The sequence below is a fragment of the Pteronotus mesoamericanus genome, unplaced genomic scaffold (assembly GCF_021234165.1).
Source record: "Pteronotus mesoamericanus isolate MK-2021 breed Mesoamerican mustached bat unplaced genomic scaffold, CSHL_Meso_final contig_246, whole genome shotgun sequence".
NCBI lineage: Eukaryota > Metazoa > Chordata > Mammalia > Chiroptera > Mormoopidae > Pteronotus > Pteronotus mesoamericanus.
This window is the reverse complement of record NW_026555104.1, coordinates 11,216,380-11,230,186: the sequence shown is the minus strand read 5'-3', so window position 1 is coordinate 11,230,186 and position 13,807 is coordinate 11,216,380. Positions and strand designations below refer to the sequence as shown.

General features: G+C 52.5%; 2 protein-coding genes across 6 annotated transcripts; one reads left to right on the top strand and one right to left on the bottom strand.

Annotated features, from left to right (window-relative positions):
• Positions 1 to 28: 28 nt before the first annotated feature.
• TP53I13 (tumor protein p53 inducible protein 13) lies at positions 29 to 5,479 on the bottom strand. 5 transcript variants are annotated; one of them, XM_054572968.1, is made up of 7 exons: positions 5,421 to 5,479; positions 3,351 to 3,419; positions 3,089 to 3,130; positions 1,382 to 1,510; positions 1,133 to 1,240; positions 405 to 951; positions 29 to 327 (listed from the first exon to the last, which is right to left on the bottom strand). In XM_054572968.1, exons 2-7 carry the CDS (start codon positions 3,414 to 3,416, stop codon positions 215 to 217), a joined length of 1,005 nt encoding a protein of 334 aa, XP_054428943.1. In that variant the 5' UTR covers positions 3,417 to 3,419; positions 5,421 to 5,479; the 3' UTR covers positions 29 to 214. The 5 variants fall into 5 exon arrangements, with proteins under 5 accessions (XP_054428943.1, XP_054428945.1, XP_054428944.1 ...); XM_054572970.1 differs by lacking the exon at positions 5,421 to 5,479 and adding an exon at positions 4,195 to 4,331; XM_054572969.1 differs by lacking the exon at positions 5,421 to 5,479 and adding an exon at positions 4,031 to 4,160.
• Positions 5,480 to 5,699: 220 nt separating this feature from the next.
• ABHD15 (abhydrolase domain containing 15) lies at positions 5,700 to 13,458 on the top strand. The gene is made up of 2 exons (XM_054573248.1): positions 5,700 to 6,602; positions 8,547 to 13,458. Exons 1-2 carry the CDS (start codon positions 5,722 to 5,724, stop codon positions 9,070 to 9,072), a joined length of 1,407 nt encoding a protein of 468 aa, XP_054429223.1. The 5' UTR covers positions 5,700 to 5,721; the 3' UTR covers positions 9,073 to 13,458.
• Positions 13,459 to 13,807: the final 349 nt, after the last annotated feature.

The window sequence follows — 13,807 nt, the reverse complement described above, 5'->3', positions numbered from 1 at the left end:
TGGCAAGGGAAGCTACATAGCTCCTTTTTCTCTCCTCAACCACCCCTGCCCGCAAAAAAAACATTTTTAAGGGTAAACCTCTTTGCAAATGCTTAGGCAGGACTGCCCCATCAGGCCGCCAGGGGGCGGCCCTGTGCGCGGTCCACGTGGCAGAGGTCGCGGCCTCGCCGGGTAGGAGGAGCAGAACATGCCACAGTGGCAGGTATGGGGCAGGTCAGTCGGAGCTGTCCCCATCCGTGCCGCTGTCTGGCGTGGGCGGGAGGAGGGGTCTCCGGCGGGAGCGCTTGACCCGACGCGGGAGCATCAGCAGCCTCCTCTTCAGCACAGCTAGGGACAGGGTGGGAAACAATCCAGGGCAGAGAAGCGATGGAGGGCAGGGCAGCTGGGTGGGGAAGGGAACTTACCAGCCACTGTGTCCTGGCTGTCCGTTATGGGCCCCCAGTAGATGCTCTCCCCACGTCGGAAGTTTCTGTGCAGCCGAGTGCAGAGTGTGGCCAGGGTGAGCAGCACCAACAGGAAGGTCAGGGCCATGGCTGCCCAGGCAGCCTCCTCCGTGCGTGGGGTGGGGCCCCGGGCTGTCCGCCGAGGCACCACTGCCCGCAGGGCTGGGGAAGCCTGGTTTGGACAGGCACAGCCACCTGGGCTGCTTTGCCCTTTGGGCACCTGAGCCTCTAACCTGGAACTGGAATTGCCTCCAGGCCCCCCAGGCAGCAGGGGGGCAGTGGGCACAAACGGGGCATTACCCGAGGTTCCCAGCATGGGTTGCCTGGTCTCCAAGCTCCATGGGGAAGCAGAGGGGAGCCTCAGGGCTGAGGGAGTGGGCTGGTGACCAAGAGCAGCCCGCAGCTCACGCTTCTTGGCACTGCCAGGAGAGTGCTGCCTGGGCCCTCTAGATGCCACCTCTGTGCCTGGGGGCCGCCAGGTCCTCAGGGAAAAGGCCAAAGCCAGGGCCTAAGGGGAAAAGAGACAACGCTCATCCTCTCTCTGCCCATATGACCCAATGACCAAACCACCAACTAAGCCTGGGCCCAGCACCCCTTACCTACACACACCCTCTCTGGCACAGCCTCCTCCTGCCTGGCATTGGCACCAAGGGAGAGGGCCCTGAAAGGCTGCCAGAGAGGAACCATACCTTCTTCCTCTGCTTCTTCCGCCGCCTCCTCTTTAGCCAGTAGGCAGCCCAGGCTGGTTCCACCCATGCCATCTCCAGTACCACCCCCTGTGCTTCCAATACCAGGGGCTATGAAACAAAAGAGGTAACTGTTAGAACTAAGATGAAGGTGGAAAAAGAGCCAGAGGAAGCCCCTGAATTTTCCTTTCCCTGCACATGGGGCTGCAGCCTTTGCCAGTGCCAGACAACCAACTTTCACCAACCACTTACCCGATCCCGAGTGAGGCTAGAGTCAGGAGCAAGTGAGGGCTGGGCCGTATAAATGTGGGCCAAGAGGGAAAGCTGGAGCTTCAGCCAGGGGTGGGCACAGGGGTGATAGAAGAAGCTGACATCCTTACCCTGGAGAAAAGGCATGGAGACATTAAGCCAGGCCCAGTCCTTCCCTGAGAATCCCAAGTTCTCCCATCTTGGGGGCCAGGTCAAAGGGACTCCCAGGATGGCTTCATGACCCTTCCACCATCTGGGCTCAGGAAAGGACAAAGGATCCTGGGTACTGACATGTGCTCCCTCTTGCATCCAAGCATTCTTTTCACCCCTTCTCTACCAAGTACCACCCCTCAGAGCTCACAGCTTCCATGACAGCGTGCCAGGTTATCCCTGTCAGACTCGGACCACACTTAGCTATGCCCCTGCAACGATGGCTCTACAGGTCCCCAGACTAGACTGCAAGCATCCCCTATATGAAGACCAGGTCTTCTTTTCATCAATCCCATCTAAATAGTCTCCAAAAGCATCCAAATACAGGGCACACAGGAACCAGGTGCACAATCCCAGGAGGGAAACACTTCAATTATTAATATTCTTTGATTAAGCTGACCTGATGCTCAGCACTGTGCCAGATGCTGTAGGAGATGCCAAAAGAGAACTCCTGGACTCTGCTTGCAGGGAATGTAAAGAAAACTCAGGGAAACAGAACTAATGCAAATGAAAGAACAAACTAATAAAACTCAAATTGATTAGTTAAGTTACGAGATAAATTATAAGCATCACACAAATTTGGAGAAGGTGATGAATAAGGGCTGATGTGATCAGGCAAGGTCTCATGGGAGAGCTGACTCCTGCTTTGGGCTTTGAAGATGGATGGGTGTGGATGGCAGGTGGCCAGGGAGCTGCCTGCTTCAGCTTCAGGTCAGGACAGGACAGGTGTGGAGGAGAATACGCAGGAGCAAAGATACAGCAGTAGGAATGAGACTGGCATTCACTTGTGTGGTGCATGAGCAGACCAACAGGGCTGGAGAGGAACCAGATTTGAGAAGGTCAGACAAGGCTTATTTAACTAGGTGGGGGCTGAAAAGCCAGGCAAGGGAGTACGGCCACGATAAGGTGGGAAATAAGGAGCCATCAAAGGTTTCCTAATAGTAGAATAACTTAATGAAAGGGCTGTTTGAGGAAAGCATTCAGGTAGGTGGAATGAGGTCTCTTGGCCTGGAACTATTACAAGGATCAAAAAACTGAGATATTTCAAAAGGAAATCCAAAGGAACACGGCAGCCATCTGGACACTGGCAAAAACAGAGAGGCAGCCATGCAAGGTGAACCCACAGTTTGGAATCCAGTAACCTGTGGCACACTCCTTACACTATACAGCTTTGTACTTTCCAAAGTGCTGCCACACACTATTCATTTGCTCCTCATGGGTAGGGGCACTACAGAAAACCGGGGCACAGAGAAGGCAGGAGACTGCCCACAGTCACACAGCAGAGTTGGGCGCGAGCTGTTTTTCCCTACTATCCCCAGAGTTCCTTGCAGCCAGCCTTCTGCCCACACGGCACTGCAGGGGACAGGCCTTTGGCTCACTGTCGTCGGGACTAAGAACACTGCCTCTTCCTGAGGGAAGGGGTAAAGAATGGAGCTGATGAGCAGAAAAGACAGAGAAAGCCTGCAAGTGCAGACAACTAGTGGCTCCTGTGGTACTTACCTGCCGTGGGCTCATCCGTGTGTAGGTCACTCGTGGTGACACCTATGCATGGGGAAAGAGGAGAGCTTAAAGGAGCTGCGAGATTCTGTGGGTCGTGGGGAGGGAAGAGCAGGCCCCCTGCCCCCAGGCTGGGACGAAGACTGAAGACGTTGGCGACTGAGGGACGGAGGACCGGCAGAGGTCCTCAGAGGGTGACTGCGGAGGGTGCAGAGAGGCCAGAGCGGAACGGGGCTACCCTTCACACCGCCCTCCAGGCTCCTACCTGTTGGGGAAGAGGCCACAGGCCCTCCGGACAACGGGCTCCCGCCTCCTCCGCCGACTCGGCCATCACCTGTGGGTCCAAGGCGCAGAAGAGCTAGGGCGCTGGTCTGGGCGAGGGCCCTGCCTTCTCCCAGTCCAGGCAGGCCCAGCCCGCCAGGGGAGGGATCCTAGTCCGCTCTCCGCGCGCCACTCCTTTCAGGACGAACTTTCGGCAAAGCGCTCTGAGATCCCCGGCCGAAGCCGCCTCAGGAGCGGGTCGCCTTACCTCAGTGGGACTCAGGAGCCCCGCCAGGGCTGCCAGGAGAAACAGCTGGGGCGACGGCTGAGGAGGCGCCATCCCGGTCCGAGCCCGCCGCCCGAGCAAGCGAGGGAGGGAGGGAGCATGCCCCGCCCCTCCCCCTCCGCGCCCCACGCGCCCACGTAGACCCCGGGCTCGCGCGCGCCGTTCCACCCCCCGCACCAGACCGCGCGCCGGGACACCCCGGACCCGTAAGCCCCCAGCCTCGCCTCGCCCCGCCCCGCCCCCACAGCTCCGCGCGGCTCTCGCTCCGCCTCCGCCCCGCCCCGATGCCCGCCCAGAGCCGCGGACAGCGCGCGCACGCGTCCCGAACCCCAAGCCGGAAAAGTTTTGTGTGGGAGCCCGGCCCAAGCGCGGCGCGCTGCTAGGCGGACGGGGACCACCTCCTCCGCTCGGCATTAGTCCCAGCGGGTCTCCGCGGCCTGGAGAGCGCTGCTGCAGTGCCGGGGTGGGGTCAGGGAGCCGAGCGAAGGGCGGGAATGAGATCCCTGTGGACCCGATGGCCCAGGCGGGAAGACGTGTACTCTTCGACAAACTCGCTTCAGACCTGTCACAGTGAAGAGTCCGAGCTGCGGAAGGAAACTTCCCGCTCTAGAGCTTCACTTTCAGCCCATCCCACTCCTGCCCTCGCAAATAGGGCTCGAACCCGGAGGAGTCTCGGCGGGAGATGGTCTCGGACCTCCATCCTCCTCACATCCAAAAGCTCTGGGAGGCCGGAGCCGGACCCGGTGCTGCTTTGTTCCCCACCTCCGCCTCCGATGTCGTTCATTGGCCAGTGTGTGCCCAGGGAGACAGGGAGACATTGGCCACTACCGTGAGGTGGAGAAGCCGGAGGCCTCGCACCCAGCAGCGAGCGGTGGCCACACCTCCCCTGCAGCGGGGCGCCGCCTCTGTTGCTCTTACCCCGGTCCCCTTCTCCGGGGCCCGGCTCAGGATTTTTGAGGAAAGACGGAAACGTGGGTGGAGAGTGAGGATTGAGATGCCTAGCTCCAAACTTCCAAATAGAGCACGAACGTGTTATTTCAGTCATCCCTCACATACTTGTGACTTACAAAGGGGTCCCTAACCCTTTCCCCGACCCCCCAGTAATTGCTAGCCATTGACCTGATGAAGGGACTGCAATCTACCCCCTGTCACAGCCCCATCACAGGGTGACAGGCATCTCCCTCACCCAGCACCTGAGTGCCTCTTTTTCCCCAGCTTTTTCTCGGAGGCGTCGGGCTGTTTCATCTGGGGAAGTCCTTCCTGGGGAGCAATTTTAAAGATTTCTTCTCTCTGAAGCCAGGCTCTCGGGGAGGAGGGGACGGGACAGCGCACTGATTCAGGGAAGGGGACGCGCAGCCCACCAGCGCTCTTGCCTCTCGCCGCAAACCCGCCTGCCCTGGTCCTCGCAGGCCCAGAGCCAGACCCCCTCCCGGCTGGTGTATTGCGCAGTTGCTGGTGCCCACAGGGTCGGGAGAAACACCAAGGTCAGAGAGCGCGGCCGAGCCCGAAGAGGGAGGTGCTGCTGGTGGCTTCGCCGGCAGCTCGGAGAGCCCGGGAGCCCGCGCTGGGAGCTGTGGTTTATCCACTTCTCCGTTTTGCTATTTTTCAACAGCTGCCCCTGAGGACGCAGGGTCTCACCCCCAGCTACACACCACGCGGGCCGAGAAAGAGGGGACGGAACTCTTGCTCATCCCCGTCCCCCAAGCCTCGGTCTCGCAGTCTCCCCAATTCTCTGCCGCCAACACCCCACTCCTCGGCTCGCTGCCCTCCCCACTCCTTCCGGCTCGCCGGCGCGTCCTCGCTCCCTCTTTGTGGCCTCGGTTCCTTTCACCCTCTGCTCCTGCTTGTCGCAATCGCTGTACAAAGGGCCAGGGGCGGGAGTGGGGGGCGGGCGAGGGGAGCCAGGCCCGAACTGGCTGCCTCCGCGGGGCCGCGGCCAATCCGGAGAGCGCCCCCCCGCGCGGGAGGGCCCTGGGCAGCTGCCCGCAGTCGGGCGGAGCCGCGGGCAGAGCGGGGAACTCGCCCAGGGGACTGCCCCATCGCTTGCCGCCCGCTGTCCGCCACCCGCCGGGGGCTCTCCTGCCTCGCCATGCCGCCGTGGGGCGCCGCCCTCGCCCTGCTCCTGGCCGCGCTCACCCTGCTTGGCCTGCTCGCCCTGCGTCTGCGACGCCTCGCGAGGTGCGCCGTCGGAGCCAAGACACTGCAGGGGGCTCGGTGCCGGAACGACGACGAGGAGGCGGACAGCGGAGGCCCGGCAGATCGATTAGGCAACGGGCGCGAGCCGCTTCCCGGCGGGTGCAGGCTCATCTGTAAGCCGTCGGCGCTGGCTCAGTGCCTGCTGCGCGCCTTGCGACGCTCAGCAGCTCTGGAGCCCGGCCCGCGCTCCTGGCTCTCTGGGCCCCACCTGCAGACCCTCTGCCACTTCGTATTGCCTGTGGGGCCGGGGCCTGAGCTGGCCCGGGAGTACCTGCAGTTAGCGGACGACGGGCTGGTGGCCCTGGACTGGGTGGTGGGACCTTGCGCCAGGGGCCGCCGAGTCACCAACGCTGGGGGCCTTCCGGCGGTGCTGCTAGTGATCCCCAATGCGTGGGGGCGCCTCACCCGCAACGTGCTCGGCCTCTGTCTGCTCGCCCTAGAGCGCGGCTACTACCCGGTCATCTTCCACCGCCGCGGCCACCACGGCTGCCCGCTGGTCAGCCCCCGGCTGCAGTCTTTCGGGGACCCGTCCGATCTCAAGGAGGCGGTAACTTACATCCGCTTCCGACACCCCGCGGCCCCGCTGTTCGCGGTGAGCGAGGGCTCTGGCTCGGGGCTGCTGCTGTCCTACCTGGGAGAGTGTGGCTCCTCCAGCTACGTGACGGGAGCCGCCTGCATCTCGCCGGTGCTGCGTTGCCGCGAGTGGTTTGAGGCCGGCCTGCCCTGGCCCTACGAGAGAGGCTTTCTGCTCCACCAGAAGATCGCACTCAGCAGGTGGGTAACGGAGGCCGCAGACCGGTAAGGGGGAAATTGAGGTTTGGGGCTAGCAGAGACACAGCTCTGCCTGGTATTGACTCAAACAGGTCTAGTGCAATTTGGGCGAAGTTCTCCTCACACACTGTCTGAAGCTGTCCAAACCCTCTAGTCTAGAAAGAACCAGGGAAGCCGGTTTAAAATCCATGGACGACTCAGTCAGCATCTTTGTGCTAAGCAGGGCCTCCTGCCCTGGGCCCCCTGGCCTCACCTCAGCCCCATCGTGTCCTAGCAACCTGAGCACCTGTCCCACCCACAGCAGAGGCAGAGCCTGACATTTACCACTTTGTCTGTAGCTTGTCAAATCAACAGAGGGCTCTGGAAGTAATTGCAACTGATTATGTGTCCAGAATGTTCCCTAATAGCCTTTTGAGCCTGGAGGCGACAGAAATAAAAAATTTGGTTGTATTTGATTTATTAAAACTTTTTAGACCTGACAAATGTTTTGCATATTCCTAGGTATGTATTCAATATTTAATGAAAAAATATTTAAATATAATTTTTAAATAAAATCTCTAAAAAGAGAATAATTTATCCTACCACCAGGGAGGCAGGTGAGACAGGCCTGAGCAATATTCCCACAGCACAGCACTGTTGTTTTCCTAGGAGATGCCAGAAAGAGGTTAAAGACTTTATGGCAACAGTGTGGTGTGGCAGGAAGACCTGCAAAGTGGAGTCAGGCCACTTGAGTTCAAATCCTGAATTTCCAGCAAGTTAGCGAACTCCTCAGAGCCTCACTTCTCTCTTCAGGTAATAGAGTTAAACTACCTCCCAAGGTAGTTAGTTATAAGCATGAAATGAAATGATGGAAGTGAGGGCTTGGTGTAGGTGCTCCATAAATGGTGGCAATTGTGATTTCTCTTTCTTTCCTTGCCCCAAACTTTTGCCTCCTGAGCTCAACAACAGCACTCTGCCAATGGCAGCCCAGGGCCACCCAAGCAATCCGGGGGCAAGGTGCTCTCATATGGCTTCATTGCCTGTTTCCATTTCAAATGACCACCACTAGCACTGACCCCGGGTACCACCTGGAGGACAAGGTGAGGAAAGAGGAGGGGAAACCCGAGCCTTTAAGTAACTGCCCTGCCCATGGTACTTCAGGATTAGAAACTCAGGGCAAGCCTCTTTGAATGTTTTCAGGTGACACGCATCCAAATTCAGTGGGCTAATGCTGGACTGATCCATCCAAAGGTCTGTGCTGCCCATCCTGGTCTCCTCATCAGGGTCCCAGGCTCTCTCCACGGAAATGGTAACAGCAAAGATATCCCTCTTCCCCAGAACAGTTGCTCTCGGACTCCTGTCTGGTAACTCACCCAGTAAATTAATTAAAGTCACTTCCTCTGTGATCCAGCCCTCTCTAGGAATACCTTCTCCACGCATTCATTTGTCATGATCTGGATAGCATATTGGCCTCTAAAATATAAACAAACTAATACAACCTAAAGTAAAAGGTTAATCATGGAGGAGGGGACACCTGCTGGTTTGGCTAGTCTGAGCCAATGAGTTCTTCTATGAGGGGTTCAGGAGGTGCAGTTCATTTCAAGTTCCCCAAAGAGGGTCAGAAGCTGAGGTCAGGAGAAGAGCTGCCACTGTAGCTCAGTGGCTGCAAAGTCAACTGCTGCCCCAGGATTGGGCAGGTAGTGCTGCTGTGACACAGGAAGGAGGGAGGAAATACTTTGATTGTTGCCCTCAGGAATGCCAGCCATGTCGCCATTTGCCTAGAGGAGCCAGATAGCTGCATTTTAAATGATGACAATGAAATGAAAGTTTTTAAAAACATGTGGCCAAAGCAAGCCTCTGTGGCCAGAATCTGGCCTGTGGGCTGCTGGTCTGTAGCTACTGCTGTCAGTTTGTTTTCTAATTCTTCCCTGTCTTTCCTACCTCCCCTATTCAACCTCTTGCTGCCAGGTACGCCACAGCCCTGGAGGATGCAGTGGACACTCACAAACTGTTCAGGAGCCGCTCCCTGCGAGAGTTTGAGGAGACCCTCTTCTGCCACACCAAGAATTTCCCCATCAGTTGGGACACCTACTGGGACCACAACGACCCCCTCCGGGATGTGGACGAGGCAGCTGTACCTGTGCTGTGTATCTGTAGTACTGATGATCCTGTGTGTGGGCCCCCAGACCACTTTGTGCCTACTGAACTCTTTCACAACAACCCCTATTTCTTCCTCCTGCTCAGTCGTTATGGAGGCCACTGCGGTTTCCTGCGCCATGAGCCCTTGCCAGCATGGAGCCACGAGGTCATCTTGGAGTACTTCCGGGCCTTGACTGACTTTTTCCGAACAGAAGAAAGGATGAAAGGGCTGAGCAGGCACCGAGCTTCATTGCTAGGGGGCCGGCGTCGCTGGGGAACCCTGCAGAAGCGGGAGGTCTCTCCCTCTGCCAGTCTGGAGGAGATCTTCAGCTGGAAGCGATCATATACAAGGTGAAACCTGGCCAGAAACCCCCAACTCCCATTCTGCAAAGAACAGAGCTGGGCATGGCAGAGTCCTGAAAAAGTGGTGAGGACTGAACATAGCAAGCAGCTCGAACTCTTTGCCACCGATTTCATCCCTTCTGTTCTGGTCTGTGGAAAGAGATGGAACTTCCAGCTAGCTGCCACTTAACTTTATCCTGAGCAGAACTCCTGTCCAGGCTTTCCTCAATAAATTCCTGTTCATCCTGGTCAGCAGCTGAGCATTCCTGATCACTGTTTCCTATGACCAACCTCATAAGCCAAAGATTAGCACCATTTGAACTCATGGACTTGGGATAAAATGCTCTCTCCATAGCAATGACTATAGAGAAGATGAATTTATGTGTGTCATTGGGCAGCTCTGTGATCCTGACTTTCAAGTTGGAGCCACTCAATGTAGTGAGGACAGGATGTTTGTGTCTCGGTCCCACTTCCCTCATTTCATTCTGCGGTTGTGGCTCTCTGCTGACTTCATGTGGTGGCAGCAGTAGAAGTGGGCTTGGGAGTCGTGTGGCTGCATCTGTCTTGTGAGAGTGCAAGAGAGGTGGCAGAGGCATAAGTGCAGTGCTGAGACGGAGTCAGTGAGACCCAAGATAGAGATTGTGAATGCCTGCCTGAAATACTAAGGCCCAGCCTTTCAGACATTTCTGCAAATCTCTGCTGGGAATGGGGCTGATCTGCAGCTTTCAGCCTAGGACCTCAAGCCTCACTGGACAGATCCCAAGGATGATTTTAGGAACAGGAAGTCCTTGAACACAGTTTGTGGGACCATGGTTCAAGGAGCCCGACTCTCAGGCACTGTGGCTGCTCCCTCTGCTACCATTTCTGGGGATTATTACTCCAGAGAGCTCTGACCAGAGCTGCTTTTCTCCTGCAATGTGGGCTTTCTTTAAGTGGTGAAAAGTATAAACCTCATGCCTTAGGTGTTTTTTGGTTAGCGTCCCTCTTTTCGGACACTACTACTAGCCTCTCCCTCTTCAGAACTTGGAGAGACATCCGTGGCCAGGCAAAACAAAAATTTCTAATGAGTTGGCTAGAACTGACTCAGTAATGTATGAATATTTCACATTACTATGCTTTTTTTTCTGCTCAATTATTCAAAAGGCCATTCATGTAGATGCAGAAAAAGCTTCTTCCTGAATCTGGTCACTTAGTGACTGAGTGGGTATTTGGTTTTATGAGGAGTAATACTGAAGACCAGCGTAAAATAAGCCTTGTACACATTGATCCACACATCCTGCTTCGAATTCGTCCATTAAACAATACAATAGGACATCTGATTCCATGTGCTGCTAAGAGCTTTGCCCTTAAGTTTTGTCTTTGAGAAAGAGGGCACCTATTTTTTTTAATTTTTAAATTATTTCTTAATTTAATCTTTATTGTATTTTTTTTTCCCTGAGGGGACCTGTTCTGACTGGAAGCCCCATCCTAGCCCGCAAACAGCAAAGCAATTTTAAAGAGGAGAAATGTTTACTGAAGCTGTGTCCTAAGGCTTGGTACGAGGACTTCCTGGGACCATGATTTCAGATTTGGATAATCTTAAGCCTTGTTCTTCTAGAGAAAATAAGAAACTCTGAACTATCCAAGAATCTAAACTGAAAATGCAGACAACACTTAATTGTCTAAGGCACATTCTCCTGTCATGAAAATGTGACCTCTCTCCTTCCTCACTTCTTACTTCTCCCATTCTTCTTCCTCCACACTCCTCACCTAAAGGTCTGTCACTATTTCTAAGCAGGAGAAATAACAAGGAACTGAAACCTAAGAAGCCATTCTACTGCTGGTTAACAACCTCTGTGTAAGGCTTGGTGAGGGAAAATTACTGACTTCAGCCCACCCTTCTCCTGCAGCATCAGGTACAGTGGGAATTTCAGTTAGTTAGGGGCCTGCAGTCCCGTATGCAGGACCCTGGGATCATACTGAACTGACTACAAAATGGGAAGTGGCCACTAGTTTTTAAACACCCATTTCTGACTTAAATGGCCCTCAAAGGCTAAATCTATAGTTTCTCTAGGTCAGATACCCCGGAACTTTGGTTTTCAGATAATAGCTTTTTGAGAAATCGTGGTTGGTATCCCTTTCCTTTTACAGCGTGCAGGGTGGGATATGTGTGTGTATATCTATTTCTGTATCTATCTTTCTATGTATTGAGAGAGTTATAGTCTTAAAGCCCTCCGATAGGCAAGGCAGCCCTAGTCCAGGCTCCATGAATTCCCTTGGATCCACAATCCTAATGACCTAAATCACCGATTTTCAACCTTTTTCATCTCATGGTACACATAAACTAATTACTAAAATCTTGTGGCACACCAAAAATATATTTTGTTGTTGCCAATTGGACAAAAAAAGGTATAAATTTGATTTATACACAAAAGTAATAATAGTAATTACCTACTTTTTTTGCTTCAAAGTGACTTTTTAAAAAATCACATGCCTGTACTTGTATATATTAAGAATTTCTGGTACCAAGAATTAACCAATCAGACACAACCTTATTATGCAACGTGATCAATCGGATGGAACTCTATCTGATTGACCTATATGGCTTATGGTTCAAGACACGGCATTTACACTGGACAGCTATTGTCACGTTAGCTGTTGTCATTTTTTTGACAATGTAAGGAAGAGGGGTCAGTGCCCCTGACTAAATAGTCATGTATTGCCTGTTCTAAAAATTCTTGTAGCACACTCTTTGAAAATCACTGACCTAAACCTTAAAGTATTTCTCCTCCATGCCCCTTGTGCTAGATGTGTTCATAGCCTAACTCAGGAAGCTACTTTTATCTCATCTTCCTCTCATTGCTTGACAACATCCCTGCTTTTCAGCTCTTTTTTGCTAAGAAAGTGTAGTTCCTGTACCAATGGGTTTGGGTGACCCTGTCCTTCAGTCTAACGATGGGGGGATCACCAAAATGGCTCTGCTTTAGTTAATAGCTAATTTTATGAATTTGGCTTGAGGAGCACCAGACACACTATTCTGAGAGAATTTGTGGCCCTTGAACAAAATGACAAGTTATGAGTTTGAGGAAGTAAGAAACAAAGAAAACAAAACAAAACCCTAAGTACAGTTGAGTTGGAGTTTTCCAGGTAGAAAGGCAATCCTGTCAGGCTTCATTAACTTACTTGACACCTTTTTGGTCTCTTCATTATTTAAGAATACATTCAAATGATTTTTAAAGACCCAACAAAAACAAAAACCACAAATGATTTAAAGGAGGCATTATCTCAGAAGTAGAAACCGAGTCCTCTGTCTCTACTCATTGCATCATAATGCAGGAAGCAAATTGCCTCTGAGTTGGAGTTCTACTAAGTTCTGACCTCTGATACCAAAGACTATTCTAAGCAGTAACTTAAGTCTCTCAAAGATTTAGTGTTTTATGTATTTATACATAGGTTTCTAGGGTGGCTTGGCTGGAGTCAACAGTATGAAAAACAAAGCACCAGATTCTTCACTCTGAGAAGACACCATCTCTGTTTTAAATGAAGATATCTCTTCTGAAACTTGAGTACTATTGGAAAAGAGGGCTTGACACAGGAAGTGTTGTCTTTATATATAACCTCAAAACCACCCCCAAGTCAGAAGTTCCTCTGTACTCACCTTCCATCCAGACCACAAGATCCTTTGTGTCAATCACCCTTAGTAATGCCAACATCTCTTCTCTTACAAATGAACTTTTGCATGAATACTTCTTGCTTAAATAAACATGTACACTTGGCCCCTTTGGTATAACTTGGAAACAATGCCAATTGGAGTATTTGTAATTCTACAGCCAAACCCAAAGATAGCATCAGAAATTGTTTTCACTAGTTACCACAGTTGGCAGAGATGAGATTGAGGAATTATACTTAGGGATCATCCGAGTGCCTGGATATGGAATGAATGCCTCAGGAAGCAGTAAGTCCCACATATGTGGGATAGGCAAGCTACACTGTGACCCTGGCACACATCATGGAGGGAACATGTGCCAAGAAATAAGCTCTCTTCTCACCTGGAAGTCAGTGAGTTGAAATAATGCTAATGAACTCAGTGAGTTGTAAAGACTTCTGGTTGTTTTATGGGCTTGAGGATCGGAAGATGGCAGACCAGATCTGGATTCTGGGAGTTGGAAGATGACAAAGATTTTAATGAAAACAACTCTACCAAAGTGAACTGATGTTTTTAAGATATCCAATAATTATGCTTTAGAGTGTCCAGGAAGCGTTATAAGTTGAAGGAAAAGTGGAATTTCATTGAAACAATAAAAGATACTAACACATCAAAAAAGTATCTCTAGCCCTTCCGGCCCTCCTGTGTAATAAGGTAATACCTTGCCATAGTGTTTATCACTAGTACAGTTGAAGAAAAATCTGTCTTGTTTGCCTCTGAATAGTAAATAAATTGCAGTCTCCCTGCAACAATGGAATGTCATTATTTTTTAAGTCTCCAGAAACAAATGTGTTTATCTTCCAAAGTCATCTGTGTACTGAGCCATGCTTACCTACCTGTGGAGTTAACAAAGCCTCCCTGCACATTCTACATTCTCTATGCGCTGTTTGTTGCCTCACTGCTGTAGATGTAGTCTTATGTCCCTAACACTAACCAGTGGCAGCTGTTTAATCAACACCCAGGCCTCCTGCTCTGGGCTGATAATTTCCCAGCAGGCTCAAAATTCCCTGATCCTCAAAAAAGTACCTACATGGAGATATTTTCTAGTAGGCAATCAGTAATT